Raw genomic sequence first — 21,691 nt, 5'->3', positions numbered from 1 at the left:
TTCTGAAATCTTTTTCAACAAACTACCTATCTCCTTTTGAATTGAGTTATATTTGAGGAACTGGATAAACAGAGGTTCAGATACTCATTCAAATCATACCTTTAAATCCCTTTCTCCTTTCCAAAAAATTTACAGAAAAGTTGATCTATCTTCTGGGTCTTGAAAGAGGCATATGCACCATAATTCATTTTAGCCAATCTTATTTTTTTTCCCTGTATCTTCTATAAATAGCAATGGCCCAGACAACATAAGGTAAGGAAAGATTGTCTACCAAGCACTCCAAAAATACTTCAAGGTACTCTGGAAAGCTGAGATCTCACAATATTAAATACTAAGTACACTCCACACAAAACAGATAAAGTCTGAAACTCTGCTCTAACACATACCACAGGCCAGGCAGAGAAGGATGAGGGAGGAAGCCTGCTTCATAGTGCCTAATATGTTCAAGATAAGGAGCAGTCCACAATCCTCCAAAAATTAGACACTACATCTTCCTCACCCACAATACTCCCAAAAATGTTGGCAAGAGTGAGGCCAATGACTAATATGTCAGTAATACCTCCCATTGCACTGAATAGTATATTCTCACTATTTCCTTGAACACATTCTTCTGTCTTCTGACCCCAGTTTCTTCTTTCATTCTTCAATTGTAAATTTGCTAAGGCAAATTTACTTCACACAGAGCTGTCCAACTAATATATTTTTTTAATAAACAACAAAAAAGTTTAACCTTGTCTTTCAGACAGTACTGAGTTTGGTCACTGATCTGCTTGGTGAATTAATTTAGTCACACAGAACCTGTATTTCATAAGGGACACTGGTTTCCTAGAAATTTACTGGTAAGGTTTTTCTAGTCCACACTTATAAAAGCCTCTTTATGGTTTGCCTTTTTTCCCCATGGTTCAGGTCAATACCCAACAAAATGACTAAAACTATAAGCAAGAGACCAAAAAAAACCCCTCCTATCTTTAAAAAGGTGTACATTTTGCCCAATTTTCTACTTCAAAAAGCATCTATTCAAATCACCAGCACAACATACACATGAACTACAATCCCACGTTTACATTTTGTTCAATTACCTTATCAGCATCCACTTTTCCTCTGATAAATTCTTTCTTCCAGAACTCCAGGGCCTGCTCCAGCGTGAGGCCGATGCCCTTGAGGAAGAGCCCGTACTGCATGCGGCCGCCATGGCGCAGGTGGTGGCTCTCCCGGAGGGCTCTGTGCAGCTGCCGCATGCACAGGGGGAACGACTTCACTGAGAGCTGACAGGAAAAGAATTTCTGTTTAAGGCACACTGATCATTTCATTCGCAGCTTATGTGTGTACTGCGATTAATTAGCTCCATTTGAAAATGCCAATGGCTGGAAGAAAAGATAGGCCTGTACAGAGAGCCTTGGGACTGAATTCATAACACAACTATCCAATTCAACAACCATCTCAAGAACAAAATCCAGAGGACAGAGTAATATAGCTGGTACTATCAGACTGTCTCCAGCTACAAAGTTACACAGGTTTAATTGCTGTCAGGAAAAATATACCCACATTTGCATTACAGTATTTCTTGACTCTGTTTTTTTTCTTTTTGCATCTGGAATGGCCAAATGACCTTTTATAGAGCTTTGGGGGTGGGGAAGGGGAGGGGATTTTAATTCACTGCCAGAGAAACACTATCATGGTTAAGATGGATGCTGAAAACACACATTTCCTAAAATTCAGACGAAGGAGCTGTAATATGTTTTGAATGGACTCTGTACAATTTATCCATGGTGTTTTACATCCCATGCTTTACTTCCATTTTATTTACTTCCTTGTTTTCAAAACCCTGCCTGTAAGTCAAAAATCAAAAACCAGCATTGGAAAGACTAATACTACAACACAGTAATCATAAACTTCATGGTTTACAAGATTGTTAAATAAGAAAATTTTGTTGTATTCTGCTTATAATTAAGTATTTGTAAAAGTACACAAAATCAAACAGCAAATTAAGCATTTCACTGCAACTGCACTCTGAGTTTGAATCCTGATTAGATGCACTTTCAGCTAATTCTGCTCCATCTTGAACTTCAACGCAATTTCCTTCAACAGTTACAAAGCAAACACAAATAAAAAGATAAAGGCTTTATATTTAGTTTGTACATAGAGTACTTGAATTTAAACAGTTATACTTCAACATCGTATATGACTCCAGAAACACAACTTACAGCATCAATTTGATCTAGAGAAATTTTTCCAGTGTTCTTTTGGATGCTGTAATCTGGGCCAACATAGGAATGGCTGAAAAAGAAAGCAAACGGTATGGCATCACTTAAAGCAGTTCCAAAATATTTTAAAGTTTAAAAATTCTGAAAGAAAAAATTTATCAATTATAGGCTGCAAATATTTCATATCAGGCAAAAACTAGAAACCACGTAATTAGGACTCATAAAGCATGAGTCATAAAATAATGTCATAAAGCATTAGAGCAAACATAGCAAAGAAACCGTCTTTGCCTTCATCTGAAAGGAGAGGTGAGGGATCATACAGGGTTTAGATCAGAGACCCCTGAAGATCATCTACTCCGACCCCTGCTCAAAATGATGTTTGCTCAGGACCTCATAAAGCTTGCAGGTTGCTTAGGATCTCATAAAGCTGGGTTTTGACCATATCCAAGGACAGAGAATCATAACTTTCTGAGCAATCTTTTCCAAGGTTCAACCACTCTGTCAAAAAAAAAGTGCTTTCTTATGTGTAGGCAGAATTTCCTGTGTATCAGTCTCTGCCCATTGCTTCCTGGCCTATCACTGGATACCACTGAGAAAACTCTCACTCTTTTTTTACACCTCCTTATCAGACACCTATTTACATGCACTGATGAAATGCACACACACACTTCCTGACATTTATCTCCTCCAGGCTGAACAACCTCAGTTTTCTCAGTCTCTTCTCGTACGCACTGGGGAGCCCAGGATTGGTCACAGCCCTGCAGATGTGGTCTCACCAGGGCTGAGCAGAGTGGAAGGATCATCTCCCCTGAGCTGCTGCAAGTGCCCTTGCTAGTGCCATGCAAGAGGACTGTCAGCTGCCTTTGCTTCACAGGCGCTCTGGTGGCTCACAGCTTGCTGTCCAGCAGGAGCCAAGAGCCTCTTCTGCACTCACAGCCATTCAGCTTACACTGCCACGTGGGGTGATCCTCCCCAGCTGCCAGCCTTGCTCTTTCCCTTTGCTGAACTTCACAGGGTTCCTGGCAGCTCATTTCTCCCTCCTGCCCACGTCCATCTCAAAGGCAGAGCACTCATCTGGTGCAAACCATTCTCCCCACTTTTATATCATGTGAGTCTTGCTGAGTACACACTCATTTCCATCACCCAAGGCAGTAAAGTAGAGGCTAAAGAAGACAGGACCCTAGGTACTCTACTAGGAATTACTGTACTTAATAGATTTCTTTTTCATCACACAAAAAGGATAAATAATTTCAAGTATTTAAACCATGTGTGCCTATTATTACTAATTTTACTATAGAAGCATCTAAATTCTCTTTGGTCACCTGTCTGTTCACTGCCAGAAGTTGCTTTTCAAGTTGCAAGATCTATTTTGTTAAGGAACTTTCCAAGGGGCAACTTGGAAGCATTTGTATCATTTTTTTGGCTGGTGACAAAATAAACTGAAAACAGTCCCTCCATTTTCAAAAAAGCAAAATGGAAGTGATTTACCAGCTGTACAACATACATACTCAAGGTAACATAAGAATGTACAAAAATACCAGTTGGCATAAATGTGGGGCATAGCATCCCTGTTGAAGTACCTTCTTTTGGAAGCTTTCCTTTTTCCATATTAAAAAAGAAAAGAAGCACAGACAGGACTGAGGGTGATACTGAAGGACTGTTCCACTTACATAGAACAGAGCATACATCAAAAGAAATTTTCAATTTCTCAGTAATTACTCCTAGAGAGCACAGTTTATAAAAACCTAACTTAATTGCTCTTGATCTTCAAATTAAGAAAGGAATACCACTGAGGCATATTTTTACAACCCCAGTAAGATATAGGGTACTAAAATCATGGAAGGTTATTGGCATTCAGAAGTACCCCCAGCTATGTAACAGTAACAATAACATTGCAACCCTTGTTTTCTTTCATTGCTCTTGAACAAAGTTCAAGCATATGTAAATAAGCAGAGATATGAAAGCTATTTTTCCTGCTCTGATTTACACTAAAAACAACAAAACATAAAACTCTTCTGATATAATAAAAATTATGAGACTTTTAAAAATCAAAATAAAATGTCAGGGTTTGGGAACAGATAGCTCAAGCAGTAGAGCACTGTAGAAAATACGGAGCAGGATCCAGCAAACTAGATCTGCATCCCAATTCCCCATGCAATGGTGCCATGATGGAGCCTCAACACTTCCATTTCTAATACATCCAACATAATTTCAATAATCTTAATGCTAAGGTATATGTGTTCAGAAACTGCTTTCATTGCTGACATCCCATATTTAAGTAAATTTCTATTCTTAGACACATAAAAATTCTACAAAAAGAAACGCCTGATCTAACCAGATCTGCATTGAACACGGGCTTGATAAAATCATCTCCAGAAGTTCACTTCAAGCTAAATTATTCCATGATTCTAAACCAGCTCCCTCTAATTGTATGGACCTTGTCCTCCTGCATATGACCACAGTAAGAAAAGTCTCCCATATAAAGTTGTGAAAAGCAATCATATATATACATATATATATATATATATATATAAGAAAGAGACCAGAGTTCTTTACCTACCAATAAAGCAGAAAGCTTATATACATATACATATATATATATATATGCACAACTAAGAGGGAGGCAAACTATTTACTCTAATGGCTCGCACTTTCAGCAATCTACATAAATCCATTAAAATAACAAATTAGTACTCCATTCATCAGTGACAGCAAAATCTTCCAAAAAGAGCAGGAAGCATAGAATATTAGCAACAAGGAAGGCTCATGCTCTGAGCACTGTAATTTGGAATCTGTTTTTGTTCAAAAAGGAGCTTAACAACATTGCATTTGCTATTAAAAAAAAAAAAACACCAACCATTATAAAATCAACAACTATTTTTTGTTACTTAGAAGCAACACTAGTTCTATAAACTATGTTCCATGTAATTTATAAAGCTTTTGTTAAGTTGAAGAATTACTTTTGGGTTTTTTTTCAAAGCCAATCACACAGATGAGGTCTGTAAAAAACTTGTACCTAAGGCATTCTACCAAAACAATTACTTTAATCTGTACGAAGGAATACAATCATGCTTTCACTTTATACTACCTGAGATGATTAAGCAGAGGTTGAAGTCTCTCATCGGACTGTATGGAAGGTAGTGATCGTGCTGTCAGCTGGAACAAAAAATGAGCACAACTTAAAATATTAGCTTAAAAAATCTGATAGCACCAGGCAGGAATTATGTTGGAAGTCACACTGCATTGTTACAACTTTATAACCCATTGGGTAAGATGTAATTTCTCCTATTAAAAATAACTAAGCATAGCCTTCCAGAATCTGAAGCTAGCAGAACAAGTTAACAAACAGTGAAAAATCATTTGTCAAAAATTAAAATGCTATTAGAATTAAATAGCAAGACATCATTGAAAGTGGTATATGTTTTTCCAAACATATTTGAACTAAAAGTGATGTTGTGCCTAGACAGACTTCTACCAATGCAAATATAAATCATGAAGTGATATTATATATAATTTACATTTGTATAAAAGCAATTTTACATAGTATTTAGTCACTGTGTGACTTTTATATAAACATGCCTCTGTGTACACTGTTTTCTTTTAAATGGGCATAACATGTTATACAATTTGATTGTTCTAAAACATTTATTTTTCTTCTAACTCATATGACTAATTATAAAATTCAGCTTTTTATGCAAAAATAAACCCAGTAATCTGTATGTCCCACTAGTGTAGAATATTAGTTGACTGGTGCATTAACTAAAATAACTGGAAAAATGCATGCATTAAATTTGCTAAGTATCTGTATATAAGGTGGCTACCTTCACCTATAAAAGCTACAAGCATAGCTCTTCGGATAATTCTGACATACATCTAACTCAAAATACTGAACATGAACATGCATTTCAGGGTTCTGTGGCTGCCATGATTCTTAGGCTGTATTTTGAAAACTACCTCTGAACAAAGCAGAAATTTCAAGATATTTCATATTGTATAAATAAACATCAAGGTCTTAAGTATTTTACAGGTAACTCAAAAATAGCATGCAGTATTAATTACCTGAATTATTATGCATACTAATTAGAAATATCTAACTCCTGAAATACCACCCATTTGTTACACCCATTTCACAACTTTTGCTGCTGGCTGAAGTCAGACTGGGATCAAATTTGAAACATGCACCCAAGCTCACAGCACCATCCACCAAGTGAATGAGAGGGGGTTGGAAGCAGCCAAGGGGAGGCTGAAGCCACTGAACCCAGGGACAGCAGGGAGGGAGGAAGGGGCCATTCCTGCTGCTGAGGGAGCCCTGGACTGCAGCAGTCACGGTCACATCACGGCTCTTCTCAGCCCCAGGTGTGCCAGATGCACTCATCCGACCTGACTGCTGCAGGAAACATTAGCCTGTCACTCTCAGCAGCCCATTCACCCTCCTCTTAAAGAGGGCAGCTGTCTTGGCCAATACAGCATGATCCACATTCCCTTATTTTATGGAACTAGACTGAGATGCATATGATACACTAAAGCTTTGGTAAACTCTGCATTTATTCAGAAGTTTCTTTTAATTAAAAAAAAAAAACAAAAACAAAAAAACCAACTCATTTTCCTACTATGGAATATTAAAGGTCAATATAAGTATTCTATATTCACATCTCTTGTAAAGTAACTCTCTAACTTTGTTTAAAACACAATCAGAAATTATTTCTGAAAAGAACTTGGAAACCTTCTAAACACCAACCAAAGTTATCAGAACAAAGGCAAAACTGCCTGAAATACAATACGTTTCTTTCTCCATTATTAACTTAAGAGATACAGAAAACAGTATTTGTTTGCACACTCACAGAACCACTAGGTTGGAAGAGACCTTCAAGATCACAGAGTCCAAACCATGCCCTAACACCTCAACTAAACCATGGCACCAAGGGCCACATCCAGTCTTTTTTAAACACATCCAGGGATGGTGACTCCATCACCTCGCCGGGAGGACAATTCCAGCACTTGATCACTCTTTGCATGAAAAACTTTCTCCTAATATCCAACCTACATTTCTCGTGAAAATTTTCCACACAAACACATAGGTATAATTTTACATAAGACAAGCATACTGTATTTTCTTCTATGCAGTACTTGAAATATTGCATTTCATCAGAAAAAAAGCATGTATTTATGACAGGATGTTTATGCAAGTCTGACTGGACAATGATGTAAGCAGCAAAAAAAAGTAACATTCAAAACCTGAAAAAGTATCAACATCACTTATTGTTTATTGTATATCCAAGTTGTATATACAATAAACTACATTTCTGTGTAAGCACCATCAATTAACAAAAACACTGGTTTAAAACTAATTTAGGAAACTTGCAGTAATTGAAGCAGAACCAAGACCAAGTGATCTTTAACCAAGATTTTTCTTGAGATTTCAATGAAAGAATATGGAAGAGGTGGCCTATGCTTGGCAGTTTCAGAATCTGCCTTTAAAGGGCAAAAACAATCCTTTGAAGTCAAAGGAGAATCCACATGGTCAATATTTTTCTGAATCTGCAAATCTTAGATGCAAAATGACTCCCCATTTTCTTCTATTATGGTGCCTGGACAAGGTAATGTTTTCTACAGACCATCCTATTTTCACATTATCAGTGAAAATAAGATCTAACACTTTTCAAATCTTAGAACAAACACTTAGTCCGGTTCAAATGTTTAATTTCAGGCAGATGTGGGATTCTCATGACATTGCTTTTTTCTATCTACCACTAAGGACAGCTTTCCTTAAACATACCTGAGGAGACCTCATCAAAATATTTGAACAACTTTAATTGAGAGAGCACATTTTCCTTCAACTTGCCTGGATTATATAAAAAAATATATATTTTCAAGTATAAAGTTTCTTCTTATAACCATATATTTTTATTAGCAGAGCCACATTGTAAATAAAAGCAGCTTTGACAAAAGTCATGGAAAATAACTGCTGGTGTTTTAAACCGCTAAGAATTTTATGAGCTTTTTCAATAGCAGTTTTCTAGAAGATGATCCCTATTACACATTCCAAACTGAGATTTTGAAGACTTTTTCCAATGACTCTGAAATGAAATTTAGACAAATTCCTGCAAGCATGGCCTTGCTTCTACCTCTATATGATACTCAACATAAAGATAGTCATACCAGAGGAAGAAAAGCAAAAACATGACATTTGACATTTTAAATACATGAAAGACATGAAAATGTTGTCAAGTAAAGAGCATAGCTCCATGATCCAACTGTGATCATGTTGAAGCAGTTTAATTTATAGAGAATATAAAACACTGCTGCCTTAACACAATTCAAGTCCCAAGGCCTGGATGATCAGACAAGGGGGCAGAGTGAGCTGCAGACAGACACCTCAGAGCTAAGCTGAGCTGGTGACCTCATAACCTCACATTCAGCAATAAGATTGAGGGGTAGTTTTTCCAAAGTTGCCATTGCTCAAGACCTGGCTGGGCATCAGTCTGTGGCTGGCAAGCATTGCTTGTGGGGTGTTTTGGTTTCCTTTTTCATTTAATGAACTGTTTTTACCTCAATCCAGTCATGTCACTGGTCACAAGACTGAAGAGATCAGCGTCTGCGCCTCCACTTACCCTTATGAGGATGCTGAAGACTGCAGTGAGGTCTTGCTCAGTCTCCTCCAGGCTGAACAGACCAAGAGACCTCAGCTGCTCCTCACGCAGCTTCCCCTCAAGGCCCTTCACCATCCTTGTGGCCTCCTTTGGACTCTAACAGCTTAATGTGTTTCTAGAGGTGTTTCTTACATTGTGGCACCCAAAACTGCCCCCAGCACTGGAGGTGAGGCCGCCCCAGCCCAGAGCAGAGAGGGACAACGCCCTCCCTTGCCTGGCTGACAATGCTGGGTCTGATGTCCCCAGGACAGTGTTGGCCCTTGTGGCTGCCAGGGCACTGCTGGCTCAGATCTGACCTTCCATCACCCAGGACTCCAAGTCCCATTCCACAGAGCTGCTCTCCAGCCTCTCATCCCCAGCCTACGCAACAACCAGGGCTGCCACATCCCAGGTGCAGAACCTGGCCCTTTCCCTTGTTAAATTTCATGGTTGGTGACCACCCAACCCTCTAATTTGTCAAGGTCTGTCTGCAGGGCCTGTGCCCAACTTACTGCCTGACCTATGTGTGCCCAACAAAGGCACTATGGGCTATTTGTTCCCATTAAATGTATCACCCAGCTGAGTATGGGCCTGCACAGTAGCAAAGTGAAACAGAAAAAGAAAGTAGAAGCTTCTTTCCATAAAAATGGAAACTAAGACATGAGTAAAATATGACATCACAGTAGTACCTGCAGCAGTAACTCATCTAAAGGAATGGTATACAATTAGAAGTTATCTTTAGTGGAATGAAATAAAATTACTTTTGCTCTACTAATGCAGCACTACTTTACCTATTCAGGTCCTCCTCTTGAACTTTTTGAAACAGAGACTGCCTTTAGCCACAGCTATTTAACATTAACAGGCACTAACTACACTTGTTCCAACTAACTCATCAGTACTAGATAAACTTTATTCAAAGATCTGTTTGGCCAGCATTTAAAGATGTTTTCTAAAGGTAATCAATCTAACACAATATCTAATTTTATGTAAGCAAACAACTTATGGGGTTTTTTAATGAGTATACTGTAGCCATGCCATATCTGAAAGTCAGAATTACAGATCCCAGCTTTCCCCCTTCACTGGGAGTAACTGAGAAACAAAAGAAGGCAGTGAGATGCTTTCTGTGAAAGTTTTTACCTTAATTACAGATTTTTGTCCTTAACCCTAGTTTATCTAGATTAGCTATCCTTCTGAAGTATACATTTGATGAAAAGAAAAAACAATCTTCAGGAGATGCTACAAATGCCTAGGGAAGCTTTCCTCTCCTCATTCCCATTTTAAGATACGGAACAGGTTAAAAATAATGCTGTAAAAGCATTTTAGTTCTACTCACTTAAAGACTGTGTCATAATATTCACTACATTGTTTTAGATACACTACACACATCTCAGAGTACTCTTTACATATTTATGGGATCAACACAGAATCACAGGAATTTTGGGCTGGAAGGGGTCTTAAAGCTCATCTAGCTCCAAACTCCCTGTCATGGGCAGTGACAGCTTTCACTAGACAGAGCCCCATCCAACCTGGTCTTGAACATGAATTCTGCAAATATCCAGCAAGATTATAATAAATAACTGGCCTTTAAGTATCAGTTCCACTTACACAGAGTCCATGAGTCCATATATAAGGCCATGCCTTTTACAAAAATGGAAATTCTACCATACAATGACATTTGAAACATAAATCATTCATGTAAAATCTCCTTCCCACTGCAATCTGCCTTCAGCAGCAATATAGTTTTCATGTACATTTTATTCTAGAATTCAGCCTAAATAATCCGGAAGTAATAGTCGCAAAAGACTTAATCATTTCTCTCTCATAGAAGCACTGTTGATGAATAGAAACTCTAAAATTTTAAAACAAAATCTGAATTTTAGCTGGCTATTCTCTAAAATGCAGTATTAAAGGATATGAATTCTCCAGTAAGGCATTTTAATGCACCAGGCACCAAAATACTTGCTTTAGATTAAATTTCAGACTCAATGTCTAGAAAGGTTTTGTACTTCTGAGAAAACCTTAATATTACTTTGGTTTGCCTTTATTTATTTTTTTAAAAGACATTTCAGAATTATATTACCTGGTTTGTATGATTTTGCAGTAAAAGTCATGAGATGCAGATATTGCCAGAACCCAAGAATTCAAGTTAATTATGCTCCAGAGAAACACCTTCAACATCCAACTAAGGGGCAGGCTGTCTCATACCAACAGAAACTGATTGATTTTGAAACATCAGCTATGGTGCTAATGTTGTTAGAAAATGTCACAATGCAAATGCTATGCAGCTGGGGAACCTGGAATGAGAGAGCAGTGTTTGCATGCCAGTAAGCTGCTGTACCTAGACAGTTGACATTTTAACACTGATCAATTTTCTTTTGAAAAAAGTTGAGGTTTAACCTTTCACAGCATCTTACAAATCTCAAGCACTGTACAAAATTAATAAGTAATTTTTGGCAAGGCTTCTTCAGCTATTAAAAGTTATTTCAGCAGCACTTACACTGAAATATGCTCAATAAAAACTACACCAAACAATTCATGTTATATCTATTCCACAACACACAACCTATTTAACAGCAAATAACATTCTTCAAAACTAACAAAACTATGCAAAAATGCTTTCAATATTATGAAACTTTTCTTTTTAATTGGCCAATATAATTTAATACATAAAGCATTTAGATTATTTCCATCTAGTACCACCCAATTTATGAAAGGAAGGAAATAATATAAACTAGCATTACTTGGCTTCTAGTACAAATGTAACAATTCTGACATTTCTAAAGAACAGGAAAAAATTTCCCTCTTGAATCCCTAGTGGATGATATGAGTGTCAGTATAAAGCTGAAATTGGTTTGGTGGGTTTGCTTTTGTTTTGTTATTTGATTACATAAAACTCCCCACCAACTCCTCACACACACACCCCTGCTCACAGTAACACAAGCTAGCCAAAAGAAAACAACACACAATGCTAAGTGGCCTTCTATGCTTCAGGAAAGCAAAACAAAGACAATAACTAACTTTTTTAAAAAACAAACAAACAAAAGAATTAAAGTTATATTCTTAGCACTCTCATTTTCTTTTTGGACTCTAAAAGGCAGGGCACAGTTGTTATCAATGTTGCTTAGATGCTGTATCTAAACATTTAAAACCTATATACAAGTATATAAAATATAAATTATGTTGTAAAATATACATTCTAAATTATAAATATTATATATGTCTTCTTTTCATTTTGCCAGTTAATTCAAGCTGTCAAATGAAAAATTTTCCATAAGAGAAGAAACGAATTAAGAGTTCTGAAAAATGTCCTTGCTAGCATGTCCTAGATATTCACCTAATGCTTTAAGAACTCTGAAGAGACTGAAGTCCACTAATTTCAGCTCAGCATTTGTCAAATGCACTCAGAATAATAATTAATGTTTTCCTGAGGCACTTGCTTCTGAAAGTAATTGATTTCTTTTTCCCATTTGCAAATGTCTAGGCTTTCATATTTACACTGAGGTATAAATAACACCTGGATTAGAGTCTCATATTTAGTCTTTAAAGCAAAATTTTTCAATCATTAAACCTTAATTGCCAAATGAGCTGTTGCTGGGTTTTGCAGCATTATTACTTCTGCATATAACCATTTCACTTGCATTTGAGGGTGACAGCATGTAAATGAACTCATCTCTTATACTTTTTTGCATACTAAAATAAAGCTGAAGTTGACAGTTATGAAGATGCTCATTAGATATTTTCCCCCCAAAATAAGTTATTGATTCCACCTTTCTTACAATAGTGCGTAGTGTGTTTCAGGCTTTAATTATATGTAGATTGAAGAAGACATTTAAGAATCTACCTTGTCAGCAAACTCCAAATCTTCTGTTAAATAATGCTGCTTTCCACAGTTGTGAACGTTCTTCAGTGATTTTATCAACTGTTTCACCACTGACTCAGCCTTTACAGAGAGCTTTCTCAACTTTTAATTTAGTCCTGAGTCCTTTTTTAGCATCAACTTCCAGATACCTAGTTATTTTCAAACCAAATAAAGAGTGTCCTGGAACACTCGCCTTCACAGCAAGCATGGAAAATGAGATTGTTTCTTTTATTATTTCATTTTATTTCACCATGAACTTCTGATTCATGCAAACAGTTCTTCATCTCTTCATTACTGCTTACTATTCTTTGGCTGCATGCAGATTTTTTGTTTCTTCTTCTGGCATAATTTATGAACAGTTTGTTGCTTTGCCAGTCCTTCTCCCAGATTCACAGACTAAATGGTGATATCAATACTCTAAAGTAACCTGGAATGTATTCCTCAGCTGAACTATACAATGATGCTTTAATTAACTTGCATCCATGGAGCATTACTGATGTGGGAGAAGGTAACTCAGACAGCAGTGATTTCCCCAGGGTCTTAATGTTATGATTTTCAAGTTTCACACATACACCCTGCCCCTTGCACTTCATTTATGAGAAGGAAATAAGGAAAGCCAAAATCATCATAAAATCTCTTCTTGGTAGAAGCTACTAGCCAATATCACATAAGAAGCAATTGGTTAGAACATATGAAAGATTGTCAAAGTCACTGTCACAAACCATGGTAGGTGTTTCCCATCACAGACCTCATCAGTCCAGCACTGTGCTCCAAAACTGCCATAAGAACAACCATACTAGCAAAAGCTCTCTGGTGCTGAAGACTCTATTGTCAAAAAGAGAAGAAAGAACTCTCTACATACCCACCCAAAATACTTGATTAAAAGCTCATTTTCCATAGTCATCATTACTACTACAGGGCTTCATCAATGTAGGCCTTCATAAAAACCTTCAGTTAAAAACTCTTAAATGTTTTATCTTTACAAACCCCATCACTAAAGCCCCGTGCACTACAGGAAATAAATGTCTGCTACTACATAAAAATCAGATACTATAAATCAGTTTTATTACAGAGCTTCAGAAGAGATATTTAGATTTTATTAGCAATAGGATTTTACTACTGGGAATCAATTATGTGTCCAAGTTCTAGGCTCCCCTCTAACAGAGACGGACATAGCAGAGAAAGACCAGCACAGGGCCACACAGATGGAGGGACTGGAGCATCTGCTGTGAGCAAAGGCTGGGAGAGTTGGAACTGTTCAGCATGGAGGAAAGAAGGCTCTGGAGGAGTCCACCAATGCATATAAATACCTGAATGGAGGGTGCAAAAGAGCCAGGCTTTTCCCATGGGTTACCAGTGACAGGACCAGTTGAAATGTGGACAACAAACTGAAACACAGGAGATCCCATGTGAAGACCAAAAAAGACTGTCTGTATTATGTATTGTGCATTTGGTTTTCACCAGCTGGGATTCACAACGTGGCTGAGGTTTGAATGCACCTCTGAAAGCATCTGGTCCCAGCCCTCAGACTGAGCAGGGCATCTAGAGCTGTTTGACCACGACTGTCCAGGCAGGGTTTGGTTATCTCCAAGGATGCGGACTCTGGGTAATCTGCTGAAACTCAAATCTCCCTGGGTAACCTGCTGAAACTCAAATACATAACACAGCCATAATACAGTACCAAGTATTTCTGAACTCCTAAGCCTTCCTGTTTTGCATGTAAGGGCTTCCATTCTCTAAGCAGCCTCCAAAGTCCACATTTTCATCTACATTGTAGGGAAATTGTAAAAATTACTCATGATTTTCCTAACAAATTCTAACAAGATTGTCAAGTCTTTTTTCAGGAGGATGAAATAAAGGGATTTTTTTTGGAAACAAGATCATTTTACTCTTGGATTTCCTTAAAGGAAAAATTATTAACAAAAAGATCTTAAAAATCACTTGTTCTTTAAGACCAGGAGTACTTCCTGAAGTTGACTCTTAAGGCTGTGCTCTTAATTCAGTCCTTAAACAATAAGATAGAGACACTAAAATCTAGGGAAAAAGGATACTATTGTAAAACATTTTTCTGTGTTTAATGAGCTTCTCAAATCTCCATAAATATTTACTTTTTTCCCTTGACAAATTTACAATACAATTTCAAATAAGTTTAAATAATCGTTAGGAATTCCATACCTGATCTTTAGAAACAAACAACATAGGAAAGATTTTATTACAACAGCCTGCATAACACCAATCTCTTACTTTCAAAACTCAGAGGGAAGCATTTGAATTTCAACTGTTTCATTCTCTCAATATGTGGTACTGCTTGAAAATTAATTGTTGCTAAAACTTGGGAAAATATCCATCCTTTAAAAGTAAAAAGGTATTTGGAACGCTTTTGCTCATTTGTGCATATTTTAAAATATTGATTATCTGTTATTAAGAAGCAAAATCAAATCTTGCCAGCCTTTGACAGAGTTTTAAGCCCCAGTTTCCCATATGTTCAAGTACCAGTGATTACATTCTTATCTTCAGTGAGTAGAGCTAAAAACATGACAGGCACTCAAATTTCAAATGGCTAAAACCCAGCATTAATCTGAGCCTACTTATCATCATTTTCCAACATTTTACTTCATCTCAACTCTCAATTGCCAGTAACAACTCCTCAGACATGAGTAAGAGCTAATATTTAAGTCTTTTCTTTCAAAAACAGAAAAAGACACTTGTATCAAGGAAAACTACTAGCAACTCCAATGATATGCAATCTCTAATTTATTTAACGGTTATTTGCATTTGCAATTATTACAATATTCTGAATAAACAAATACACTCTGACACAAGAACACTTCCCCCAGAACTAAATTTCACGAAGCAGAAAACCAAGCCTTCAAAACAGCTACTTATTTATAAAACAGAAATATTGCTGCCTTAGAACTTAACTATGGAAGTGGGACCTGCGTTTGACCCTCACGAAGGCCTGTGGCTCGGTGCCTTTCAGAGCAGAAGGGCACACAGAAAGCTGCTGAAGTGAAGCTGAAGCTGATGGCTTCAAGCCCCAGGGATGTTCTCCTTCCCAGCCCCTGACCCCAGCTGTCCGGTTTTCTCGGCTGTTTGGAGGGCCTGGAAAGGCCCGAGGTGGCCTTGGGGCAGCCCGCGTATCAAAGGACGAGAAGAGGCTTCAGTTCTTCTTTCGGTCTCTATGTTTATTAATTGTTTATCTAAAAGATTTTCTTTCGGCCCGACAGAGGTCTGCTCAGCAGCCAGCCATGAGCACACTGTCCTGTCCTCCGGACAGTCACCTATCTTTATACCCATAGTTACGTGTACAATATTTATCATTTTTCCCCAATCCTTTTTATTCTTATTGTCCAGTGCACTTTCAGTAATGACCAATCCCAAAGTGCCACCATCACCACAGAAGATGGAGGAGAAGAAGAAGAAGAAGAAGGACAGGACACGCCCAAATTCCTCCATCTTACTTCTCTAAACCCCCCTGTACAGCAATCTTAAACCCTGTGTCTCACCCTCTAATTAACTAATCCCTTCACCATTCACCCCGGTGAAGTCCTCCTATCCTCATACAGGTGTCGTCTCCTGTGTAGGATCAAAGTCCAGCCACCAGACACTTCTGGCAACATTCCAGGACTCCCGAGCCCCCCAAGGGTGGTCTCGGTGGCTCGGCACCTCAGGACTGAGGTGCTGAGATCCCACATCCAGCCAGGCTGGCCATGTACTCCTCATACACACACACTGTGCAGGCACTGCTGGCCACCTCAACAACTCCACACACACAAAAACAGGCACCAAAGACTGTGGAATCCAGCAATCAAAAGTACAGGATTGAAAGACATAAATTGTTTGAAAGCAGATGAATGTGCAAAGGAAAACCAACCCAAACAAATACTACATCAGGTACTGTAAGTGCATGCCAGAAGGTAAGGTAAGCTACTTTACAGTAATGCCTTCAAATACAGGAAGTACTAAAAAAAGCTTTCATGAAGAATGTACTCTCCAAACATTACTCTTTGAACATATCTGGTATCCATTTTCTGAAGCAAGAACATATTGTTAAGCAAAGCCTGTTACCAAATATCCTTTGTATTCTTGTATCACTCTAACATTGTTCAAACCACAGTTTATGATCCATTGGGAGCCATGAAAATATACAATGGTATTGGCCAAGTGTCTGGCAACAGACTGCAGAAGTTTGGCTTCTCCTGAGTCACACCAGTTCAGCACCCTCAGGGTGGAGAAATAGAGGATGTAATTACTACTGGCAGAGGATCAGAGGCTGTAATCAGTAGTTCAAGTATTTATATTAGCCAAGGAACTCTTGCTGCTAGCATCAAATCTGTTTCACCATGGCTGCTGAGTAATTATAAAGCCCTAAAGGATCTCTAAGCTGCTCACAATTATTTGCAGCACGCTCCTGTAACAGAAAATAACCCATGTAGAGAGAGCACACATAAAATAGATAAAAAGCTACTTTCTTAGTAGCAAAGCCACATAGTTCAGCAAAGCCATTGTTAAATATAGTATAAAACAAGTAAGGTCTATACACAATTAAAAGTTAGAAGTTACTAGATCCAAATACATATCATACCAGTCATGTTCTGGGTAATTTACCAACATAGCTACAGCAAATAAAAATTAAAACATCACTTACCAATGAGAGTCAGCTTACTAATTTTTTTCCAGATTGGTTTGGCATAACCCTTGGACACCAAAATGGCTCCAAAGCTCTCACTAAACTGGGATCAGGTGAAGTGAGTGACACTTTTTTATATATACCCATTAGCTATTTTCTTATTTCTAGAAACAGTGTTCACAAGTCCTGAGCATACTTCCTACAGCACTCACCATATTGCATCATGACCATAAAAACACAGATTCCAAACCTGTGCACTTCTTTAATTTTGCTTTTTACAACACTTTCTCTAATGGCTACTGAAAATGATGTGAAAGCCCACTGTCCATTTTGCATAAGAAAATTAGCTTCTTTTCATACAACTTGTGACTTTACCATGACTAAGCCTGTACAGAATACTCAAGCAAGAGCAAAATTATCTGGGACAATAAGGTTATGAAGGTTGGGAAAGTCACACTGTTTTCATTTATGTGCAAGAGATAATGGAAGAGGTTAGGAAAAACCAGAAAACAATTCTCACAAAATGCCAGAGCAATCACACTCACTCCTCAGCCTATATAAAATATTGTTTTAGAAAGCAAAGTTAAATGAGAAATTATCTAAAATATTATCTCTTTTCTTTAGGTCAATTCACTAAGTGAAAATAGAAGAACACATGCAACAAAACACCCTTAATTTCCTTTATTCAAACCTTCTGTTCCTAATGCCTTCAAGAAGTGACAGAAACAACTGTGTACTGTCCAAGTGTGTTTGGAGGCATCACTCAGAAGACAGGAATTTGGCTACATTTGTCCAGCTCTACTTCTTTAGATGATACCAGACAGATGTGGCTGGTGTAAGCTTGCCCAAAGAACAACATCTACCTCATTCTAATAGTTTAGGTCAGGGTGGGACAAGAAGAAGAAGAATGGATGAACTCAAAAGAGCTTTGCATTCTTACACTTGGACCACAATGCAAACCAGTGACAGCACTACAGGTAACATCAGCAGATGGGATTTAGACATAGACAAGCCCAAAGAGACAACATCACCAAGGAGGCCACTGACAGCTCATGCCAAGTGCCTAAAATAGAATGCAACAAATAAATAAAAAATAATAACCCTGAATAGCAAGCAGGAGGTGACTCACCCATGAACAGTGAGCACTGCAAAAGGCTAAGCCCCAGAAGGAATCACTATGCACAGAAGCCAAGGCACCAGCCAAGACCTGACCTTGCTGGGAGTGCCCTGCTCAGAGTCCATGGTACCAGCCACAGCTTGACAAGAGGAGGTTTGTTTGATGTAACTCTCTTTTCTTCAAAGAATGTGAGAGCTGGTCATAGAATCATTTGGTGGGTAGACCTTGGCTAAGCACCAAACTCCCACCCAGCCATTCACACACTTCCCCTGCTCAACAGGAAGGTGGAAGAAAACACATCTGTAAGTCCATGGATTACTTATCCATTGCCATTATAGGCAAAACAGATTCAACCTGGGGAAATACTCATGCATTGATATCTATAAAAATAGATTTGGCTGGTGGAAACAATGACCAAAATCCAAAACGCAACCTTGGTGTCAACCTCCTCTTCTTCCCAAGCTCAGTTTCACTCCTGCATTCCCAATTTCATTACCCAGCCCTACCAAGTGGTATAGGGTGAAAAGAAAATGAAGAGAGTAAATCAAAACCAGAGTGCAGTGTTTTAAGAGATTGCAATGTTCTTAACTGTCATGCAGATTTTCCAATTCTATTTTTTTGGTTTTAATTAGCCAATAATTTATCTTTTGCTATATTTTTCAATGACATAATCTATACATGAGCAAAAAGTACAGAAAATTTACTACCAGTGAAGCAGTATTAAAGATGACTCTTGGCTCTTCTGTAATACCTGGCAAGAAGCTGTTTTCTGCCAAGTAAGGCCAAATACCTCTTATTTTCAGAAAGAGCCACTTCAGCTCTGTCTCTGACATCTCCTGCCACTTCAGTTGTTCTTCACTGAATGTTATATCTATAAAGTACTCCAGATGAAGAAGGCAATGAGTATATGAACTATGTAATTTTGTATGCCTGAGACAGTCTGAAACTTAGATAAAGATCACAATTTTCACCAAACTAGGCCCCTTTATCTACAGCACAAAGTGATATTGTGTGGGAGCATTTGCCTTGCTCTTGAGCTGACCATTGCTAAAGCACTTTTCAACAGTGTGAAGCCACCATGGGCCAGATCAATATTTTTCAAGAATATTACCACTATGGAAATACAACTGGATAGCAAGATGTGCCAGCCTTGCACCAAACAAGCATCAAAGAGACCAAAAGAGATCAGAGATCAAAAGCAACAGACAAGGAAATTCCATCAAGGCTTCTGGGTAGAAACGGGTGATAGAACACAAGTTATACCAGGTTGAACAGTCAAGTCTAGATGCCGCAAAATTTAAAATAAAAACCAAGAAAATCTCCATAAAACATCATTGCTTAATTCAAATACTACATTTCAAATCCTATAAACATCAAGTATTTTTTGAATCAAAACACAGCAAAGATGTTTAAAATCGCATGCTTAATTTTTTGCATATCACCAAACAATCAGAAACAAGATTCTGTCAAGATTATGTGTTTTTAATAAAAATGCAACTATATTTTTCATACAGTCCTAATGGTTAACCAAGTACACTTAAACACACCCACCAGAAAACCAACCAAACAAAAACCCCTCCACTCAAAAAAAAGAAAAAAAGAGCTTTACATAACAGTCTATTATGCACAAAAAAACCACCCAGGAATCCCTATCAAAATCCCATAAACTTCAAGTTCACAGAATGAACTAGGTTGGAATGGTTGCTTGAAATAGTCTGTTTGGATTTCATCTTCCTTATGTGTTAAGAATTTTTAATGACTTAGTTGATATAACAAAGAATGAGTAAATCCTCACCTTTTCTGAGAAAAATACTCAGGACCAATGGGTAACATGAAAAGGTAAAACAAGCCAACAAAAACATAAACCCTTCTCACAATTCACCTTGGTTCATTAATGAGGCAAATCTTGCTTAAGGAATGACACTTCCAGAACTTCAATACTGAAACACTAAGTGAATATGTCTTCTCCATAATGACTGTCTGACCACAGCAGTTACACATATCTTCTATTTTAATTAACAGTGTACTAAATTCAGTGACAAAACTGATAGGTCTGTTTTATTTTCCTAAAATTACATTATTACATATTGTTTTGATTCAAGTTTTAAATAATAAAACACAAGAATAAAAATATTATATTTGTATATATATATATATATGCATATATATTAAAAACTCTGTTTGTTAGTCATTACAAGCATTTAAGTGCACTGCAAGATACACCAACAAATAGCAATTTTTTTTTTTTGTAAGAAAAATATAATTTACTAGGACTAGGTTGAGAAACTTAGAATACCTGTTTTAACTCATAGTGTAGTTTTAAGGTTGGTTTAGAATCACTTCATATACCAAAGACCTTTTACTTCATCTTGCAGATAAATAAAATCTTTTTAAAAAGAAAAGCAAGTAAGTAAGTATACCTGACACTGTTCTTCATTACAGGCCTGCAGTTTCATGGGTCCCTGGTCAGCAAGAGGCATGAAAAAATCTTTACAAGTGCTCAAAGTATCTTCAGCTGTCTGTGTTTTTTAAACAGATGCCTGTTTCTAAAGACTTGTGGGGCCTATTAATTTAATGCTGCACAACCAGATCAGAAGAGTTGATTAAACTCGTCTTAAAAATTTAAATTCAACACAGTACACAAGTGTATACAGCACTGCTACTCTGACTGAAACTTCACAAACACGGCTTAAAATGGCAAGTCCAGGAAAACACAGAAAACACTTTTTTATTGTGAAGGTATCACTAACAGGGTTAGGATTTATAAAGTCAGATCTCTACTACTCAGGAAGTACTATGCCTCTTATTAGTTTTATCTTTCTCTATTTTGAGAAAGACATTGCCAACTGCAGGAGGAAATGTTGTTACAGGAGGAAAACAGCAAAACTGAGCTATATAGGAATCATTGCTTACAGACAAATTATGTCAGAAAATGTGTCAAATATTTCTCAAAGCTATTTTATTGCTTTATCTTGCTGCAAGAGCAGACAACTGCAGAAGCATTCCAAACTGATATATTTTTTACTCAAGCCTCTATTTCTTCATTGGTTTACCAGCTAGAACATAGACAGTAACAGGGTTTCAGCTTGTTCCTGATGTGTGAGACAACCTAAATTTATATTGCCATTTAAATCAGGTAGACATGAGCTGAAGTAGAAGCAAATCTGAACCATATTTGTGCTATATTAAAGTTCACATGCAGAAAAGTTGTATTATGTAGAATGATTTTCAGAAAGTACATGCCTCCACATG

General features: G+C 37.5%; 1 protein-coding gene across 1 annotated transcript in view; it reads right to left on the bottom strand.

Annotated features, from left to right (window-relative positions):
* PRIM2 (DNA primase subunit 2) overlaps positions 1-21,691 on the bottom strand; it is a 91,705-nt gene that overhangs the window by 33,257 nt on the left and 36,757 nt on the right. Inside the window, exons 7-9 of the mRNA XM_064710090.1 lie at positions 5,293-5,360; positions 2,205-2,277; positions 1,080-1,265 (exon numbers count right to left, since the gene is read on the bottom strand). Of these exons, the coding sequence (XP_064566160.1) occupies positions 1,080-1,265; positions 2,205-2,277; positions 5,293-5,360 (327 nt within the window). The remainder of the gene's footprint in view (positions 1-1,079; positions 1,266-2,204; positions 2,278-5,292; positions 5,361-21,691) is intronic.

Source organism: Zonotrichia leucophrys, chromosome 3 (genome assembly GCF_028769735.1).
Source record: "Zonotrichia leucophrys gambelii isolate GWCS_2022_RI chromosome 3, RI_Zleu_2.0, whole genome shotgun sequence".
NCBI lineage: Eukaryota > Metazoa > Chordata > Aves > Passeriformes > Passerellidae > Zonotrichia > Zonotrichia leucophrys.
The sequence above is the reverse complement of the archived record's forward strand: the minus strand, read 5'-3'. Positions and strand labels throughout refer to the sequence as shown.